The sequence below is a fragment of the Symsagittifera roscoffensis genome, chromosome 1 (assembly GCF_963678635.1).
Source record: "Symsagittifera roscoffensis chromosome 1, txSymRosc1.1, whole genome shotgun sequence".
Lineage (NCBI taxonomy): Eukaryota > Metazoa > Xenacoelomorpha > Acoela > Convolutidae > Symsagittifera > Symsagittifera roscoffensis.
Genome location: NC_087062.1, coordinates 43,980,214 through 44,001,222, shown reverse-complemented (window position 1 = coordinate 44,001,222; position 21,009 = coordinate 43,980,214). Strand labels below are relative to the sequence as shown.

General features: G+C 37.0%; 1 protein-coding gene across 4 annotated transcripts in view; it reads left to right on the top strand.

Annotated features, from left to right (window-relative positions):
• LOC134844869 (uncharacterized) overlaps positions 1–21,009 on the top strand; it is a 75,670-nt gene that overhangs the window by 32,253 nt on the left and 22,408 nt on the right. For all 4 annotated transcript variants that reach the window (XM_063861690.1, XM_063861697.1, XM_063861704.1 and 1 more), the window contains exon 4: positions 19,927–20,081. In XM_063861690.1, the coding sequence (XP_063717760.1) occupies positions 19,927–20,081 (155 nt within the window). The remainder of the gene's footprint in view (positions 1–19,926; positions 20,082–21,009) is intronic.

The following is a 21,009-nucleotide window of genomic DNA, read 5'->3' as shown; positions in this document are numbered from 1 at the left end:
TACAATAAATTGTAATATTATATAGATTATAATCCTTTTTTTGTCAAAAATTTCTAAAACTGAGATGTCTTGTCAGTCACTCTTTGGTTCATATGAACACAAAGTTTTACCACGAAACATAAGTTTCATAGAGATCCCTCCATATTAGTTGAAAGAATCCCGTGGTATGTGAAATATAACTCCTCCATATAAATCATGAAACTAAAGCAGTGTGCTGATATTTTGTTGGTCAAAAAAAATTGAAATGTGCATCATGAAACAGCTATAATCAAGAAGAAAAAAATTGCTATAAATTTTATCTGATTTGAAAACTTTCCCATTTTTTACTTAAACCAACGTCTACGAAAAGCATCAAATATAAGCAGTTCAGGTGGAATGTCGAAGACAAAACGGGCAAACAAAAGGGATTATTAACATTTATTATCGATTAAAATGAATATTTTCTGCAAAACAAATAAATTAGAAAATTGGATAAAAATAATTGAATATAATGTATTATAATTGATTATATTCAATTTCAAAAATAGAGGTTATAATCGATTATTAATTGATTATTAACACTTGAAACAGGATGCGGGCACTAATTTAGAATAGAGTTGTTGTCAGAGAGATTTGAGTCTCTATCGCTATTCAAATGAGGCTCGCATCAGTCGAGGTCGTCAAAACGTCTTGTAAACAACATTCGTTCTGCATCTGGTCTTGAAATTTTTTTGAGTTTGTGAAAATTTCGATGACCTGTTTACCTCTGGTACTGTTCTAATTGGATGCTCTGGAGGTTATCTCTGGATGTTTGCTCCGATTTCGGATGAGTACTCTCATTGGTTCTCCGAATTTCAAGTTTTCATCACGGGTGCTGGTTGCTTATCGATCCCTTATCTGCCCTATGCCCTTTATCCTCTGTTAACCACTGCGGAAACATCTATTTTCTCAGATCGCAGGATTTTGTATATGTAAGATTGATGATTATCGCCACGGATTTTGTATATTTGCTCTAAGTGCCAGCTAACGACTAATCGAGAAGTTTATATAGGTTGAAGCATAAGTCCGAATCTAACACAGAGCAGGAGTATTCTTGATGCTGCTTGACGAAAAAAGTCATACCATAGAAGAAATCAATGGCCACGGTCATGGTGATTTTTGGATTGAAACTTAGCTTTTCTCGCCGGTAATTGTGATTTTGACAAAACTTTGGTATACTTAGCTTTAAAGTCTTACGTCTTAAATAGCGGAACAAGTCTAGGGTTGTTTAGCAATAACTTGTTCATTGCCTTCTACCTGTCAAACCTTATTAATTGGCTAAAGTTCGAAACAACCAAATTTAAGTTTAAAATTCTAACTGGTTAGATTTTCCTAGGCTAACAGGACTTATGTTTCAGTTAAGGGATCAGATTTTAAGCCCTGGGGTTCACCTATTTCTCCGGTATAATTTTGATTTACAGGAAACACCAGGGCTAATAGGTTGTTTCAAATAAGACTACCCTTGCCATTTGAAGCCGTGTATAACTCGGTATTCTTAACTTTTGAAATTTAACTGGTTCCATGAAGTCGAAATATAAAAACCATTGCAGACATCGCAACTTTGGATAAGGTAAAACCTAGCTTGGAAAGTTACGATTCTACAGAACACGAAAGGAATTACGACGAATTTCAATACTGACTCGAACCTTCAAAAAGGAAAAGGAACTAAGACTTCCGAACAATAAACAAGTAGAACAAGACTGTTCGTAAATTAAGGCAAAGCCCTGAATGTTCCGACTGCCACTTAATTTTGGGGACAAGAAAAATTTGAAACACTTAATTTTGGACAATATCAAAGATCAAGTGTGAAAGTTTGAGTCGTCCGGAATTAGTACGACCGATTAGCTAGCCTAAATTTGGAACGATTTTGTTGTGCGGGATATTTCGCCACGCATAAATAATTCGCGTTAAGTTTTTCGCATTACGAAAAAAAGTCTTCAAAGCGCGCATAAATAAGTCCAGAAGGTGGCCTAGAACTTTGCAAAAAATGAAAAATGATTGGATGCAAAATATCTTTTGACATTTGATTTTCAGGCGTCGATATCTTTAATGGGGTAAAAAAAAATTTGCTTAAAATCTTTATTTTGATCCCTGAAAGTTGCGATTGTTTTATTTTATTATATTAGAGCCCTTCTAGTCGTGATTTGACCCATTTTTATGGGGGGGTTTAAAAACTACCAATTAACAATTTGGGATAATTAACGCGCGATATATTTTGTACAAAAGACGCGATAGCGGAGACACAACCAGTCTAATAGTTCGTTCAGTTCTGACTTTCCAAGAAAACGGATTATTTATGCTTGGTGGTTTTTTTTTTATTCTGTCAATTTTCGGCGTTCGAAATTGTTTTTAACAAAAGCGTTTGATGCCCCATTAAAGATATCGAATCATATGTCAAAAATATTTTACCTCCGATTATTTTTTGTAAGGTTTTGTGAGTTTGAAAGTTGCCAATTTGGCCATGCTCTGGGTTAATTTTGCGCACTTTGAAGATTTTATCTATAATCCTGAAAGGGTAATGCGAAATATTTATGGGTGGCGAATTTTCTCTTACAAAAAAATGGTTCCATTTTAAATTGTGGCTAGCTAATTGGTCGTTACACTTACGTACGATTTAAATTTTCACAATTGATGTTTGATTTGGTCCAAAACCTATGTTTCAAAATTTTTTTTTCCAAAAAATTATTCGATTTGGATTAAGCTGCAGTCGGAACATTCAGGGTTTTGCCCTGATATACGACGGCTCTTTTTACACCCAAGTTTTTTCTTGTTTAAAGCTGCAAATGATTTTATCATGAGATACTGTTAAATCAAGGACGACTATCACTGCGAGAGTAACTCGGGACTTTACTACAGTCACGAGAAAAATCATGAACTTATTATTTTTACCATTGCGATAAGCAGGGGTATTGCAATTGGGTACTAGACTCTTTTCCCGTAGACAAATTTGTCCACAGGATGACTGAAATTTGGTCATCTTCGAATGTATCTGTATTTCTACTCAAGATGCACGTCTAACAGCTGTAATTCAAAAGCTGGCGTCACTGACTACAGGGATAAATGTTTTACAGCTGAAAAGATCTTCCGATTTAAGTTGATTTTTTGTCGGCGTTTTTGATTTCGACCCAATTTTTGTCGACTTACTTGCCGGGTAATCAATTCTGTAGTTTTATGGTAGATTTTTTGATAGTTTTTTTTTTCGTTTTCGTGAGGGTAATTATGGTTAATGGTTTTCTAGTTTTTATAGGCGCCAAAATTTTGTTATAGAAATAAAGCTTCTGTGAATTTGCTGCTAGAATTTTTTTTGCAAATAAATTTTCAGTTTCTTTTCGGATGCATGGTTTCTGATGTTTTTTTTTTAATTCTAAATTAGCGTGAAATTTGTTTTGCTTTCAATTAGTTGGATGTGTTTTAGGTTTAAGCAATTTTTATTAGAAACTGATTCAAGTTGATCGTTTCACGTTATCTTTCAATTTGTCAAAAAACGTTTTAATGTTTTCTTTTGTTGTGATCTAGCTCTGTCACCGTTGCGTATAAATTTCTCAACTGATAATTCTTGATGTAATTGCGTTACTTGTAAAGGCTTTCTGAGTTTTTTCAGATTTTCTGCCAACTCTTTTTTGTGGCAATCTAATATATATTTAAATTCGCGCTTCACTATTCTGCCATGTTGAAGTTTTTCAACGTATTTTGCATGTTTAACGAAAGAAATTTTTCACGTTTAGCTATATCGTACATTGCAATGGTTAAGAATTGTTGTTTAGGTTTCCAGTTTGATGTCAAGGGTTGTTTCTTCAACTTTGAAATTAGCAACCCAAAAATGGGATGGGATAAGGTTTCCTCAGGGATTGCGAATTTCGTCTCTTTTTCTTGCGTCCAAATCTCATTTCCTAAATCCTTGTAGTTTTCGAGATAGGTCGTTTTATGATTTTTTTCCAAAAAATTTCAAAAACTTAGATTTTAAAAAATCATTAATTTTGAGGATCTCCATCCCTGTAGTTGGAAACTGTGAAGGTGGTCTCAGGGGTTGCGTATTTTGCCTCTAAATATGACTGCCCAAATCCTTGTAGTTTATCGAGATATGACGTTTTTAAGGGTTTTGTTCAAAGTTTTTCAAAAAATATAGGTATGAAAAATTTCACAAAATTTGAAGTTTTCACCTCTATAATGAGGCTCTGTCAGGCTGGTCCCTGGATTTGCGAAGTTTGCCTGTAAATTTGACTGCTCAAATCTTTGTAGTTTTCGAGATATGATGTTTTTTGTGATTTTTGCAAACAAATTTCAAAAAAACAGTAATTCAATTTTTTTTCTCTTCATAATTTTAGGTTTCTATTTTTGTAGTTGAAGCTGTTATAGTACTCCTAGGGTATCAGGGGTTGCGAATCTTTCCTCCAAATATGACTGCTCAAATCCTTGCTGTTTTCGAGATTTGACATGTTTAATGATTTCTTTTTTTTTTCAGAAAACTTTCAAAAGTTCAAAAAAATTGAAATTATCAACCTTGTAGTATCGTACTGCAAACGTGCTCTCTGGAGCTGCAAGTTGCAAATCTTGCGTCCAAATGCGACTGCTCAAATGCTCTTAGTTTCCGAGATGTCACTTTTGTTGTCTTTTTTAAACTGATCAAAGAACTTACTTATAAATAATTTTACAAAATTTGAAGTTCTCATCTCTATACTGAGGCTCTTCCATTGTAGTTCCAGGAGTTCCAATTTTTGCCTTCAAATATGACAGCACAAAGTTGTGACATGACGTTTTAGGTAGTTGTTTCAAAAATTTTCAAAACAAATTTTTTTTGTTTCAAATTTTGAAGCTCCCAAATGAGTTGTTGGGGGTTGCCAAAGTAGTCTCAGGGATTGCAAATCTTGCCTCCAATTTTCACTTCTCAAATTTTCTAGGTATGACGTTTTTCGTGTTTTTTTTCAAAAAATTTTCAAAAACTTGGAAATTTGAAATTCCTGTCCTTGTACTTGGGGACTGTCAGAGTACTCTCAGAGGTTGCGAATCTTGGCTCCCACTGTGACTGCTCATTTTTTTGTATTGAGATTTGACGTGTCTTATGATTTCTTTTTTAAAATTCGATATTCTCAACCTTGTAGTTTTGTACTGCGAAGGTGCTCTCACGAGCTGCAAATTGCAAAATTTCCATTCAATGCGACTGCTCTTCCGTTTTCCGAGATATGTAGTTTTTAAATTACTTTTTACAGTTTTTCACTATAAAAACACCGAGTTTTTTTACTTTTTCAAATTTAAAGTAAAAAAAATTGAATAGAAAGGTCTTACAAAATTTGAAATTACCATTCCTGTAATTCGGTGCTGTCAGAGTTTACACAAAAGATGCAGATCTTAATTCCAATATCTGCGGTTTTCTATAATTTGTTAAAATATGGAAGCACCGGAGATGCGTTACACGCTTAATGTATGTAATTTTTGCATTCATGTTTTTGAAATATGGTATTTCCATTTTTTTCTCATTTTGATCTTGTAGTATAGCAGATAGGGCCTTTATCCGCGATTGCTTTTTTTGGTTATGCCGATATTTGATTGCAAGAATTAATGAAAAGCTCTAAGTACACTTAGGAATTATCGTATTTCAATTTTTTGACCGAAGTGTTCTCTTATCGTTTTCATCTATTGGTTGTCAGAAAGAACTTGATAAAATTATGATCAAATCCTTCTTCTGCTTTGAAGGTAATTGACTTCTTTAACAATTGCATTAATTTTTTTTCGGCTTTTTGAGCATCCGATTTCTCCAACAAATTTCATCCATGTTTTTTCAGGTTTCGTCTAAGACACATTATCTTTGTAGCTTTATTGGGTATCAAAAGTCGTCAGATGATCAGCTTCGCCTCTGTGTCAAATATTTTGTGTCGTTTGAGAAGACAACGTTTGATTGTTTTTTGAAATATTTTCAGGTTGATTGTGTAAAAGTGCAAAGCGTAAAAGTTCAAAGTTATAAAACCTAATTCAAAATTTTTAATGGCGTTTTTTTCGGATAAATCAGACGCTAATAATTTTTTTGTTTCTCTTTCCATGATGGTAGAATTGGATACTGAGGCTCTTCCATTGTAGGGTCAAACAAGGCTTCGAATCGGCGCGGTTTACTAGGTTGCGCCATATTTCACATCAGCTCAGTGGCCCCATTTGGAATTGTTTGATGAGCTAAGAAGGGATAGAAAAACGGTTGTTTTAATGATTGTTAATTCAACTGTGTTAAATTCCAGACTCTGATTTAGAGGTCAAAGTACACAAGACATACTCTTATACTGATTGACCAGCGTGTACCTGCTAGCACTTTCTGGTGATAGAACAAACTCTCATGGGTAAAAATTGAATATGACGGACCCAATTGTTCTCTCCGCTTGATCCGTATCGATTTGTTGGTCACTAGTGAGCTTGACTGGCGACTTTCTCAGTTCTCGGGTGTAGGTTAAGTCGGACCGTTCCTCCCAGTTTGAATGTTGAGAGTAAGCGACTTTCTTGAGCTCAGAATCGTTTTCGTCTAAACAAGAGCATTTTTGTTTTAGAACGTTTTTTCAATCCAAATTGTTTTAATTCGGTTTTTCGGTCAAGTTACGTGAGACGGTATTCGCCTCCCTGTCGTGATGCGCTTCAAATAGGGTTCACTTGGTTGGCGCATTTGTCAAGTCGAGAATCGTAACGCACCTAACGCCTTGTTGACTATTATTAGCTCTAGCGATTTATGCTCCTTTTCACGAAATTTTTAATACTGCCGATCGTTCTACCCACCGGTGAGTAAATGAGCTCGATCCCTTCAGTGCTACAAAAACTTTTAATTTTGTTAAATGTTGAGCTTGACCCTTGGTCTTCATGGATTCTCCGAGGCACACTCTGTTGATAAATGTTTTTCCAAGATTTTGAAAACCTTATCCGACGTGTTCGTTGTTTTGACCATGACGATACTTTTTCTGCACTTTCAAGTAGCTAATTGGATCCCAGAAATCTAATTGTATCCACTCATTAGGTTCACTAGGTTCAGGGACTTTTTCAGCCTCTCCCTTGGGTAGCAACGTTTTGAAGCTCTTACCCGCATCCGTGCATGCCGACAGTATGTCGATTTTTCCGCCAGACTGCGGTTTGAATAGGGATACCATACGTCTCGAGCTGCTTCGAACTTGTTTCTCTTTCCATGATGGTAGAATTGGATACTGAGGCTCTTCCATTGTAGTTCCAGGAGTTCCAATTTTTGCCTTCAAATATGACAGCACAAAGTTGTGACATGACGTTTTATGTGGTTGTTTCAAAAATTTTCAAAACAAATTTTTTTTGTTTCAAATTTTGAAGCTCCCAAATGAGTTGTTGGGGGTTGCCAAAGTAGTCTCAGGGATTGCAAATCTTGCCTCCAATTTTCACTTCTCAAATTTTCTAGGTATGACGTTTTTCGTGATTTTTTCAAAAAAATTTCAAAAACTTGGAAATTTGAAATTCCTGTCCTTGTACTTGGGGACTGTCAGAGTACTCTCAGAGGTTGCGAATCTTGGCTCCCACTGTGACTGCTCATTTTTTTGTATTGAGATTTGACGTGCCTTATGATTTCTTTTTTAAAATTCGAGATACTCAACCTTGTAGTTTAGCTCTAGCGATTTATGCTCCTTTTCACGAAATTTTTAATACTGCCGATCGTTCTTCCCACCGAGTACCTGCCTCAGCGATCATTTACCGGTGAGTAAATGAGCTCGATCCCTTCAGTGCTACAAAAACTTTTAATTTTGTTAAATGTTGAGCTTGACCCTTGGTCTTCATGGATTCTCCGAGGCACACTCTGTTGATAAATGTTTTTCCAAGATTTTGAAAACCTTATCCGACGTGTTCGTTGTTTTGACCATGACGATACTTTTTCTGCACTTTCAAGTAGCTAATTGGATCCCAGAAATCTAATTGTACCCACTCATTAGGTTCACTAGGTTCAGGGACTTTTTCAGCCTCTCCCTTGGGTAGCAACGTTTTGAAGCTCTTACCCGCATCCGTGCACGCCGACAGTATGTCGCTTTTTCCGCCAGACTGCGGTTTGAATAGGGATACCATACGTCTCGAGCTGCTTCGAACTTGTTTCTCTTTCCATGATGGTAGAATTGGATCCTCCATTCTACCGGCACTCGCAGGGGTAGTGCAAATAGTAGTCGTCAATCCAGCCGTACACAGTCGTCTCTTAGGGAGAGATCGTTTGCTTTATTGGGTATCAAAAGTCGTCAGATGATCAGCTTCGCCTCTGTGTCAAATATTTTGTGTCGTTTGAGAAGACAACGTTTGATTGTTTTTTGAAATATTTTCAGGTTGATTGTGTAAAAGTGCAAAGCGTAAAAGTTCAAAGTTATAAAACCTAATTCAAAATTTTTAATGGCGTTTTTTTCGGATAAATCAAACGCTAATAATTTTTTTGTTGCTTTACTGGCCGCTTCGAATTGGCGTGGTTTACTAGGTTGCGCCATATTTCACATCAGCTCAGTGGCCCCATTTTGAATTGCTTGATGAGCTAAGAAGGGATAGAAAAACGGTTGTTTTAATGATTGTTAATTCAACTGTGTTAAATTCCAGACTCTGATTTAGAGGTCAAAGTACACAAGACAGACTCTTATACTGATTGACCAGCGTGTACCTGCTAGCACTTTCTGGTGATAGAACAAACTCTCATGGGTATAAATTGAATATGACGGACCCAATTGTTCTCTCCGCTTGGTCCGTATCGATTTGTTGGTCACTAGTGAGCTTGACTGGCGACTTTCTCAGTTCTCGGGCGTAGGTTACGCTGGACCGTTCCTCCCAGTTTGAATGTTGAGAGTAAGCGACTTTCTTGAGCTCAGAATCGTTTTCGTCTAAACAAGAGCATTTTTGTTTTAGAACGTTTTTTCAATCCAAATTGTTTTAATTCGGTTTTTCGGTCAAGTTACGTGAGACGGTATTCGCCTCCCTGTCGTGATGCGCTTCAAATAGGGTTCACTTGGTTGGCGCATTTGTCAAGTCGAGAATCGTAACGCACCTAACGCCTTGTTGACTATTATTAGCTCTAGCGATTTATGCTCCTTTTCACGAAATGTTTAATACTGCCGATCGTTCTACCCACCGAGTACCTGCCTCAGCGATCATTTACCGGTGAGTAAATGAGCTCGATCCCTTCAGTGCTACAAAAACTTTTAATTTTGTTAAATGTTGAGCTTGACCCTTGGTCTTCATGGATTCTCCGAGGCACACTCTGTTGATAAATGTTTTTCCAAGATTTTGAAAACCTTATCCGACGTGTTCGTTGTTTTGACCATGACGATACTTTTTCTGCACTTTCAAGTAGCTAATTGGATCCCAGAAATCTAATTGTACCCACTCATTAGGTTCACTAGGTTCAGGGACTTTTTCAGCCTCTCCCTTGGGTAGCAACGTTTTGAAGCTCTTACCCGCATCCGTGCACGCCGACAGTATGTCGCTTTTTCCGCCAGACTGCGGTTTGAATAGGGATACCATACGTCTCGAGCTGCTTCGAACTTGTTTCTCTTTCCATGATGGTAGAATTGGATCCTCCATTCTACCGGCACTCGCAGGGGTAGTGCAAATAGTAGTCGTCAATCCAGCCGTACACAGTCGTCTCTTAGGGAGAGATAGTTTGCTTTATTGGGTATCAAAAGTCGTCAGATGATCAGCTTCGCCTCTGTGTCAAATATTTTGTGTCGTTTGAGAAGACAACGTTTGATTGTTTTTTGAAATATTTTCAGGTTGATTGTGTAAAAGTGCAAAGCGTAAAAGTTCAAAGTTATAAAACCTAATTCAAAATTTTTAATGGCGTTTTTTTCGGATAAATCAAACGCTAATAATTTTTTTGTTGCTTTACTGGCCGCTTCGAATTGGCGTGGTTTACTAGGTTGCGCCATATTTCACATCAGCTCAGTGGCCCCATTTTGAATTGCTTGATGAGCTAAGAAGGGATAGAAAAACGGTTGTTTTAATGATTGTTAATTCAACTGTGTTAAATTCCAGACTCTGATTTAGAGGTCAAAGTACACAAGACAGACTCTTATACTGATTGACCAGCGTGTACCTGCTAGCACTTTCTGGTGATAGAACAAACTCTCATGGGTATAAATTGAATATGACGGACCCAATTGTTCTCTCCGCTTGGTCCGTATCGATTTGTTGGTCACTAGTGAGCTTGACTGGCGACTTTCTCAGTTCTCGGGCGTAGGTTACGCCGGACCGTTCCTCCCAGTTTGAATGTTGAGAGTAAGCGACTTTCTTGAGCTCAGAATCGTTTTCGTCTAAACAAGAGCATTTTTGTTTTAGAACGTTTTTTCAATCCAAATTGTTTTAATTCGGTTTTTCGGTCAAGTTACGTGAGACGGTATTCGCCTCCCTGTCGTGATGCGCTTCAAATAGGGTTCACTTGGTTGGCGCATTTGTCAAGTCGAGAATCGTAACGCACCTAACGCCTTGTTGACTATTATTAGCTCTAGCGATTTATGCTCCTTTTCACGAAATGTTTAATACTGCCGATCGTTCTACCCACCGAGTACCTGCCTCAGCGATCATTTACCGGTGAGTAAATGAGCTCGATCCCTTCAGTGCTACAAAAACTTTTAATTTTGTTAAATGTTGAGCTTGACCCTTGGTCTTCATGGATTCTCCGAGGCACACTCTGTTGATAAATGTTTTTCCAAGATTTTGAAAACCTTATCCGACGTGTTCGTTGTTTTGACCATGACGATACTTTTTCTGCACTTTCAAGTAGCTAATTGGATCCCAGAAATCTAATTGTACCCACTCATTAGGTTCACTAGGTTCAGGGACTTTTTCAGCCTCTCCCTTGGGTAGCAACGTTTTGAAGCTCTTACCCGCATCCGTGCACGCCGACAGTATGTCGCTTTTTCCGCCAGACTGCGGTTTGAATAGGGATACCATACGTCTCGAGCTGCTTCGAACTTGTTTCTCTTTCCATGATGGTAGAATTGGATCCTCCATTCTACCGGCACTCGCAGGGGTAGTGCAAATAGTAGTCGTCAATCCAGCCGTACACAGTCGTCTCTTAGGGAGAGATAGTTTGCTTTATTGGGTATCAAAAGTCGTCAGATGATCAGCTTCGCCTCTGTGTCAAATATTTTGTGTCGTTTGAGAAGACAACGTTTGATTGTTTTTTGAAATATTTTCAGGTTGATTGTGTAAAAGTGCAAAGCGTAAAAGTTCAAAGTTATAAAACCTAATTCAAAATTTTTAATGGCGTTTTTTTCGGATAAATCAAACGCTAATAATTTTTTTGTTGCTTTACTGGCCGCTTCGAATTGGCGTGGTTTACTAGGTTGCGCCATATTTCACATCAGCTCAGTGGCCCCATTTTGAATTGCTTGATGAGCTAAGAAGGGATAGAAAAACGGTTGTTTTAATGATTGTTAATTCAACTGTGTTAAATTCCAGACTCTGATTTAGAGGTCAAAGTACACAAGACAGACTCTTATACTGATTGACCAGCGTGTACCTGCTAGCACTTTCTGGTGATAGAACAAACTCTCATGGGTATAAATTGAATATGACGGACCCAATTGTTCTCTCCGCTTGGTCCGTATCGATTTGTTGGTCACTAGTGAGCTTGACTGGCGACTTTCTCAGTTCTCGGGCGTAGGTTACGCCGGACCGTTCCTCCCAGTTTGAATGTTGAGAGTAAGCGACTTTCTTGAGCTCAGAATCGTTTTCGTCTAAACAAGAGCATTTTTGTTTTAGAACGTTTTTTCAATCCAAATTGTTTTAATTCGGTTTTTCGGTCAAGTTACGTGAGACGGTATTCGCCTCCCTGTCGTGATGCGCTTCAAATAGGGTTCACTTGGTTGGCGCATTTGTCAAGTCGAGAATCGTAACGCACCTAACGCCTTGTTGACTATTATTAGCTCTAGCGATTTATGCTCCTTTTCACGAAATGTTTAATACTGCCGATCGTTCTACCCACCGAGTACCTGCCTCAGCGATCATTTACCGGTGAGTAAATGAGCTCGATCCCTTCAGTGCTACAAAAACTTTTAATTTTGTTAAATGTTGAGCTTGACCCTTGGTCTTCATGGATTCTCCGAGGCACACTCTGTTGATAAATGTTTTTCCAAGATTTTGAAAACCTTATCCGACGTGTTCGTTGTTTTGACCATGACGATACTTTTTCTGCACTTTCAAGTAGCTAATTGGATCCCAGAAATCTAATTGTATCCACTCATTAGGTTCACTAGGTTCAGGGAATTTTTCAGCCTCTCCCTTGGGTAGCAACGTTTTGAAGCTCTTACCCGCATCCGTGCACGCCGACAGTATGTCGCTTTTTCCGCCAGACTGCGGTTTTAATAGGGATACCATACGTCTCGAGCTGCTTCGAACTTGTTTCTCTTTCCATGATGGTAGAATTGGATCCTCCATTCTACCGGCACTCGCAGGGGTAGTGCAAATAGTAGTCGTCAATCCAGCCGTACAAAGTCGTCTCTTAGGGAGAGATAGTTTGCTTTATTGGGTATCAAAAGTCGTCAGATGATCAGCTTCGCCTCTGTGTCAAATATTTTGTGTCGTTTGAGAAGACAACGTTTGATTGTTTTTTGAAATATTTTCAGGTTGATTGTGTAAAAGTGCAAAGCGTAAAAGTTCAAAGTTATAAAACCTAATTCAAATTTTTTAATGGCGTTTTTTTCGGATAAATCAGACGCTAATAATTTTTTTGTTGCTTTACTGATGGCTTCGAATTGGCGCGGTTTACTAGGTTGCGCCATATTTCACATCAGCTCAGTGGCCCCATTTGGAATTGTTTGATGAGCTAAGAAGGGATAGAAAAACGGTTGTTTTAATGATTGTTAATTCAACTGTGTTAAATTCCAGACTCTGATTTAGAGGTCAAAGTACACAAGACAGACTCTTATACTGATTGACCAGAGTGTACCTGCTAGCACTTTCTGGTGATAGAACAAACTCTCATGGGTATAAATTGAATATGACGGACCCAATTGTTCTCTCCGCTTGATCCGTATCGATTTGTTGGTCACTAGTGAGCTTGACTGGCGACTTTCTCAGTTCTCGGGCGTAGGTTAAGTCGGACCGTTCCTCCCAGTTTGAATGTTGAGAGTAAGCGACTTTCTTGAGCTCAGAATCGTTTTCGTCTAAACAAGAGCATTTTTGTTTTAGAACGTTTTTTCAATCCAAATTTTTTTAATTCGGTTTTTCGGTCAAGTTACGTGAGACGGTATTCGCCTCCCTGTCGTGATGCGCTTCAAATAGGGTTCACTTGGTTGGCGCATTTGTCAAGTCGAGAATCGTAACGCACCTAACGCCTTGTTGACTAATATTAGCTCTAGCGATTTATGCTCCTTTTCACGAAATTTTTAATACTGCCGATCGTTCTTCCCACCGAGTACCTGCCTCAGCGATCATTTACCGGTGAGTAAATGAGCTCGATCCCTTCAGTGCTACAAAAACTTTTAATTTTGTTAAATGTTGAGCTTCACCCTTGGTCTTCATGGATTCTCCGAGGCACACTCTGTTGATGAATGTTTTTCCAAGATTTTGAAAACCTTATCCGACGTGTTCGTTGTTTTGACCATGACGATACTGGGCCCAATTTTTCCCTACTTTGGTCAGCTCCTCTTTTAGGTTGATTTTCTTCTGTAGTGCCTCTCGTATATTAAGTAGAATAATTTCTGCCGGTATGTTGGAAAAGTTATATTCCAGGTTGATTATATCAGGTAATGAGGTGGCTTTTTGATAACTTTTTAATCGCGATGAATAATTGGCATAACTCGCTGGTTTGGGTTTTTTGCCGGGAATAGCTCGCTAGAGAATTTTTATTGTGTTGATAGAACGATTTTCTTTTCGAGTCGCGTGTATTTTCGTTATGGCTTCAATTTCTGATTGTGACTTCATCGCTGCTATAAAAATTAGGGTCTAGGCTTATCGGGAATTTAATATTTGAAATAAAATTTCAATCACCGAGAATGAGCAATCAGAACTTTCATCCACTTTTATTTTATTTTATTTTTCTTTTTATATATATAACCGTCTTCCAGGTCAACGATATATTGCGCACACTATTTATACCTTAGATTTAGTTGATTTATGCGGTATGCAAATTAGTCAATTTTGATTGGCTGGTTGTCTCGCGCATGACTTTCCACCCTCAACTGTTGATGTGATCGAGCATGTTTGTCGTTCTTGATTCTGATTGGCTGAGCCCCGTTCATTTGTTTAGAACCAATTTCTAGCGTTTTTCGAGACATAATACAATAGACAAGGGATTGATTTTCTAGGTCAAAACCAAGGTTTTTTCTGATTGCGCAAATTTTGATTGCCGTGAAAAGACCATCATTTTGGCTAATTGGTTTCGAGGAGATCGCTCGGTTATCTCAGCAAATCATCGGCGAAAACAATTTTTGTTCCTGATTCGTGTTCTATAACAAAATCGAATGGTATCAATCTGTTTAGCCATCTTGTTAATCTTGAAAAAAGGGTTTTGTTCTTTTTATTTTTTCCGTTTATTATTAAAATTAAGGCTGTATGATCTGTGATAACTGTAAATGGTCTTCCGAGGAATTAGTTTCTGAAATCTTCAGCTTCCACGCGACTGCTAAAATTTCCAAATTGTTCGTTGAATATGTTTTTTAACTGCGTTTAAGAATCGCGAGGCGAATGAGATTGGTCGCCACCCCTGGGGTCATTTGTTCTCTCTTTTGGCCAGTTACCTGAGTCAACGGAAACAGTTTGTCACAATCAATGGCGTATCTTCAAACTATGTATACATCAGTAGTGGCGTTCCACAGGGCTCTATTCTAGGCCCTCTTTTATTTCTAATCTACGTGCTCGATCTCACTGTTGGTCTTTTGAATACGCCATATATGTTTGCCGATGACTCCAAGATCTTCTCAGCTGTCCCAAGAGCAACTTACTGGAACCTGCAGCATGATCTTAACTTATTGTATGCTTGGTCAAATTCCAATAGCTTGCCATTCAATCTGGATAAATGTCAAATTGTAATTTTTACCAATCATCAAGAGCAACTATCATTTTGGGAATACGACCTTGAGTCAAAGTTCATGTGAAAAGGACCTGGGCATCTACATCAGTAGCAGCTTGTCATGGAGTGAACACATTACTTCAAAATGCACAAAAGCGAATAAAATTCTAAAGATGATTCAACGAAACAGTGCCTCCAGTCTTTCTGTTAACTCAAAACTACAGTTATACAAATCCATGGTTGTACCCATTATTACCTATGCATCACAAATTTGTTGTCCTAAAAAAACTGAGATGAAAGTGATAGAAAGTGTTCAGAGGCGTGCATCAAACTGGATACTTGGTTTAAAGACAAAAGTTATTATCAAAGTCTTGACTTTCTAAGTCTTCTTCCTTTGAGTTTATATATGCAATTGAATGATCTGCTGTTCCTATCGAAAGTTTTAATGAGTAAATACGACTTAGATTGGACAAATTAATTGTCGTGTACGTTCAACAATCCTTATCCTGCTCGCAACGCCCCACTATTCAATGTTGAGAACACACGTCTATTGAAAACTTCCAAAAACTTATGGCATCGAACACCGAAATTGGCCAACCGTCTTCAACATTGGGTAAACTTCAACCAACCTGAAGCGCTGAAGCAAAGACTCCTCAAACTTTTTTGGGCCTACTTCAAAGAACGTTTCGATGTAATGACTACATGTACCTGGAGAATAGCTTGCTTATGCTCTGCGTGTAGAGAAAGTCATGTTGATTTAAACTCTTTAGTTTGCTGACTTTCGGGGTTCGGGTCCCTTCATTTTGTAAATTCATAATAATAATAATAATCATAATAATAATAATAATAATAATAATAATAATAATATCGTTTTCCTTATTTTTCGAATGATGCGAAAGCTGGCTAGTAAATTGCTGTTTGAGAAGCTTAACTGAGCCTTCAATTTAATTTCGTTGAAAAGCTTACTCAATGCTCAATTGAGTAAATAGTTTTTGTTTAGTCAGTAGGTGCACATGATGGTTCTTGAAAGGGCTGACGAGCTCAGTCGATGTTTAATTGTGTCTGCTATTCTCGACACTACTAGTCGTTTTCAGACATTTCATATGTAATGTATTTGCTGTGCTGATTTTAAATTGACTGAAAGTTTTCTGGCTAAAGTGTCTCGCCTTAAATATCGATCTTAATGATCTGCAAAAGCTAAATGACATGGAAGCATACGAATTTCAATAATTGGATTTATAAATATAATTGAGATATAAATGACTGAACAACTGTCTAAAGTACCAAAAAAAGGGGAAAGGAGTTGTGCGAAAAGCAAATTGCTAAAAAAGCTATAGCAAATAAACAGAACTTAACTAACACGAAAAGATGATATAATCACATTGCAAATCAAAATTTTTTATAAGTGATTAAGTAATAGTTTCAATAGGCAAATAATTTATAGGTGGCGAATTGTCGCGCTTTATATATTATAATTATAATTAGTCACCGGCCTGCTCAGTGCAGGACCAACCGTGGGGGAGGGGGAGATGTCATCCATTTCGCAGCAGCAGGTCCCATCTTGAGGAGGCGGATGACACTGGGACCCCTCCAGCCGTGACCGAAGCGGGATTCAAACGCATGACCCTCGTGTTGAGAGACATATGCCTAACCCACTCGACCACGGCTGCTTAATTGTCGCGCTTTCATAATTGTTCCAAATGGATATCAGGCAAACGCAATTGCCCATTTAAATCCCATTTACCTATCAAAATTTAGTTCTTGATTATTGATATAGGCTTGATATTTTAAAATTTGATTTACCAAAAACTATTCGAAACCAGGCAAGGGGCAGTCGACCATTCACAATTTTGCCCTGATTTACGAGCAGTCTTGTTTCTGCCTAGTAATTGATGCCAGCGTTTTTGCCGTGAAAGCGTTTGTTGATCATGGATTAATTTTTGAAACAGATATTGCTAATTTTTATGATATATTGGATCTAATTACACGAGCGTAGCGCAGTGTGATAGTACTATGCTATTTTGTTACTAACTCAAATCGCAATTTTAAGCATTACTTTTAGTGACACTATTGAATTAGTAGACTGCATTAGCAGTTATAATAACATGTGCTTCTTAAATTCATCAATTGCACCAGAAAAGCTATTTATTTTATACCCATTTCAGAAATTTTCTACCTCAGTATATTTCGTGAGATTTTCAAAAGGCTTAATTCATAATTTAATAGATGCATAGTTGTTGTAGTGGCCCCTAGTTAATTACATTCCAAATTATTACATGCAAAATTTGAGTTTTTGTGCATTTTAAAGCTTTTGTTCATGTGAATATTTGCCGCTTTCTCGCTCGTGTTTGGGAAGTTGCAGCTTCGCCTCTGCGTTAAAAATTTGTATTGCTGCTTTGCTTTTCTGAGTGGCAAAAGTGTCCAGCTTCACGTTTTTGTGATTCAACAGTTCCCATATGCTCCCTTATTCAATTGCTAAAATGAAATAGAATAAGTATATGGGAGATATTTTTTTAATAGAACCAAATCTGCAGCGATGAAATTCTGTGTCAATTGTGGGATACATTTTGTGTAAATTGGTTAAGTTGAGCATAGCAAATGAGACGACAATCAGATGAGCCGCGACCCCAAACGGCGCATTTACAAAACTGCGATCATTAGAAAATAGACGCTTATTGTTCCAACTTTTGTAAAAAAAAAAAAAAAGTAACGGAATATTTGTGCTCGGGTGGTTTTTCTCCAGACTTGTTAACCAGCTTTTTCTGACGGATTTTTTTTATCATTCAAACGGTAGTGTTGTCTTGAGCTTAAATTTGAAAAGATATTGTCACCTGTGGTCGTTTTTTGTAAACGTTATGGGGGTTTAAAGATTGCCATTTTGGACAATTTGGGACAATTAACGCGCGATATATTTCGCCGCTCTATTAACGCGTAAGCGGAGATTTAATACGTCCAGAAATTGATCCAAATTGGTTGAAAAAATTTTTTGGTCGTAATTGATTTGTTACTAGGAGCTATATCTATCACTTCGTACTTTATATTGCGTGTGGGGGATGATTTTCACAAAAAAATCTCAAATTAAAAAATTCGTTTCATTGTTTTACACTCAAGATTTTCATGTTATTACTGCTCCATAGACCTTTAAAGGTATTCGGAAACTTCAGAGCTTTGCCCTGATACTAGCAGTCTTGTTTTTGTTTGGTGTTGTTATCGCGTGTGAAAAGTCTTGATTTGAATCAAAGAAACGGTTATAGAAGTTATCATCATATTCGGATTTGATGTTTTTTGTATTGTTAATATAATTAGTTTTGATCAGCTTGGAGATGGTAAAAATTTGTAATTGTTCAATTTTTTCTGAATAAAGAATTTTTTTGAGGTTGACCAAGGCCATGGTGGTAAGATAGACAAACAAAGTCGTCATTGATTGCTCAGTTGTGCTCAAATTGAACAAAACATCAGCCTGTTTTGTAGTCGCGTATTAATACATCTGAAGTCTTAACACAGGCGAAATACAAACTAATGGGTACCCACATGTCAAATTACATGACCAAAAGCATCAGCAGTATAATATATTTGAAACACTTGAAGCGAAGTTTGCCATCATTTGCGACACAAAAAACAGCTGCTATTTAAAATATATCTTCAACTGGTAAGCCCGCAACAAGCATCAGATCTTAAAAAGCGGTAATTAGTTAAAGAAATGGGACGTAATCTGATGGTATATCAAAATAGGATAAAATATGTCAATTTTTTCATGTGCGAAATCCTGTCGTTGAACAAAATCTCGTTGCTCCCAGTTTACATATGACTTTAAGAAATAGTGGCTGACTTTGAAGATATGAATTCGCAACTTTCTGCAACTATGTCAATGATTTCATATTCGATTTTTTTAATTTTAGTTGCTGAAGCGAGTTATTTCACTTCTGGTTGATGTTGTCATAAAATGTATACGGACCCTGAAAAACAGAAATATTGGCCAATTTTTAGTGATATAAGTAATTTGCGCTTATATAGACCTTTTTGAGGCAGGTTGATTAGTTTTTATAAAGAAGCATCCTCAATTTACTTTAAGTAGCTCCTCACACTGAGAAACAAATAAAAGAAAGTGTCACAGAATGGTCTCAGGGACTGTCTTTCCAAGGAAAATCTATCAATTTATTTGCTAGTAATTATTGGGCTGTCTAAAAGGTACGCTGATGTTTTGTGCCTTAGTGTTTGGTTTTAATGAAATTTGTTATCGATTTAACAGTAATAAATGCTGGTATGACACCATGTGTTGTGACATTTTATGATAAATAAAAATAGAATGTTTTGTTTTGATTACGCTTCCTAATTGAGTTCCTAAATTTGATAGCTTTATAGACTAATGCAAATATTTTCTCCGATTCATTTTGCCCTTTTCAATTATTCCTTTTTAGCTATTTTAGTAACTGTTTTATGTTTTGCAACTACATTTGTTCATTTTTGATGTTTTGTAGTTTTATGGCTTCATCTTGGGGGCATTGTTATGATACTGAGAACTGACCCAAAAGTGGCGTTATGTTCCCGAGGAGTTTAACTAAGGGATATATGTCTTAAAAAGGTTGAAAGGGACATACTAGGTTTCTTCTCCAAGAACTTAGTCCGAAAAACAATTACAGTTTTTCTTCAGTATTTTGTTTCAATGCGATTGGTGGCGATGGCATTGATTTGTGTAGTGTTTTAAACAATTTCGGTACAGTAACGATGATTAATATAAATAAAAAAAATCGATAGTTTTCTGTTAGTATCCGAAGCACCAGATATTGCAATAGTATCATGTCAATCGATGAATAGAATAAATTGACATCATCGGTTCTGCCGATTCAGAACTCCAGATTCCTTAGAACCGGCATCAATTAATGGTTTACTGTTAATTTAGATGTAGTTTATTTCTGATTGGTGATTGTGTCTTCTCTGTTTAGCCGTTCGAGTATGCCAATCTGAGCATATTGCACATGAGGCAGTATCTTTGGATGTCGTGGGTGGTCCCGGGACTCTATGTGCTGGTGTTCGACTCCCTCACCCTCTGTTTCTACGAGACACTCTCGCTCAACAAATGCACTCCGAGAGCCGACCAGTTAGTAGCCTCTTTATTGCTTGTGCTTTAAAAATATCATACTTTTAAAATCATGCGCTTAAAAATCATCAATTTAAAAGTCATACTTAATAGAGTTATACATAATTTAGTTTTGCGTTATACTTGATTTTATACTTCATTTGGTTTTACTTAATTCATTGTTTAATGTTTAAAAAATTAGTTCAAATTATTTTTGGGCAAATTTTTTGCATGTTGAATTTTGGTGCTTGAACAAAAGCGCGGGAGATTTTTTTTAAAATGTCATAGTTAAATTCAAATTTGGAGCTTGGTTTTTCCTAAATTTATTAAGTCCTCCCTATTTATTTTGTAAATGATTTGAATGAAAGAGTCCAGTTCTTTACAACCCCCCACCCCACACCACCTCGCACGAGCTTCAAATTTATGATGTAACGAGTGGTTTTACATGGTTAATTATGCTTACAAATTAAGCTTGGAATCGCCTAATTAGTCAGTGTGTCTAATTTTTGATAGCAACCTGACATTAAGAACAAAAATTATGGTAGAAAAATTTTGCTGGTCGGGGTGCCAAGAAGCCCTTACGTCTTAAAAAAATGAGGTAATACCGTCATTGGCAAATTCTTAGCTTCTGCGTATGAATGGAAGACTTTTTGAAAGAGGCGCTTGCATTGAGCAATTATCACAAGTAAATGCACCTATCCAACTGATATGATAACATTGTTTCGTCTCTAAATGCTTAATCTTTAAAAAACTCAACGGTTTCTAAAGATTTAAAATCAACAGTTGAAGTGTGAAAAACTGGATGATAATCTACATTGGTTTGCTCTCATGATGTTATCTCGGCTTAAGAGTACTTGCCATTTTTATATCTGACATTTAATTGACTATGGATTTGAGTTTTTAATCACTAGGTTTGGGGAAATCCGATAATGTCACGATAATGCGAATG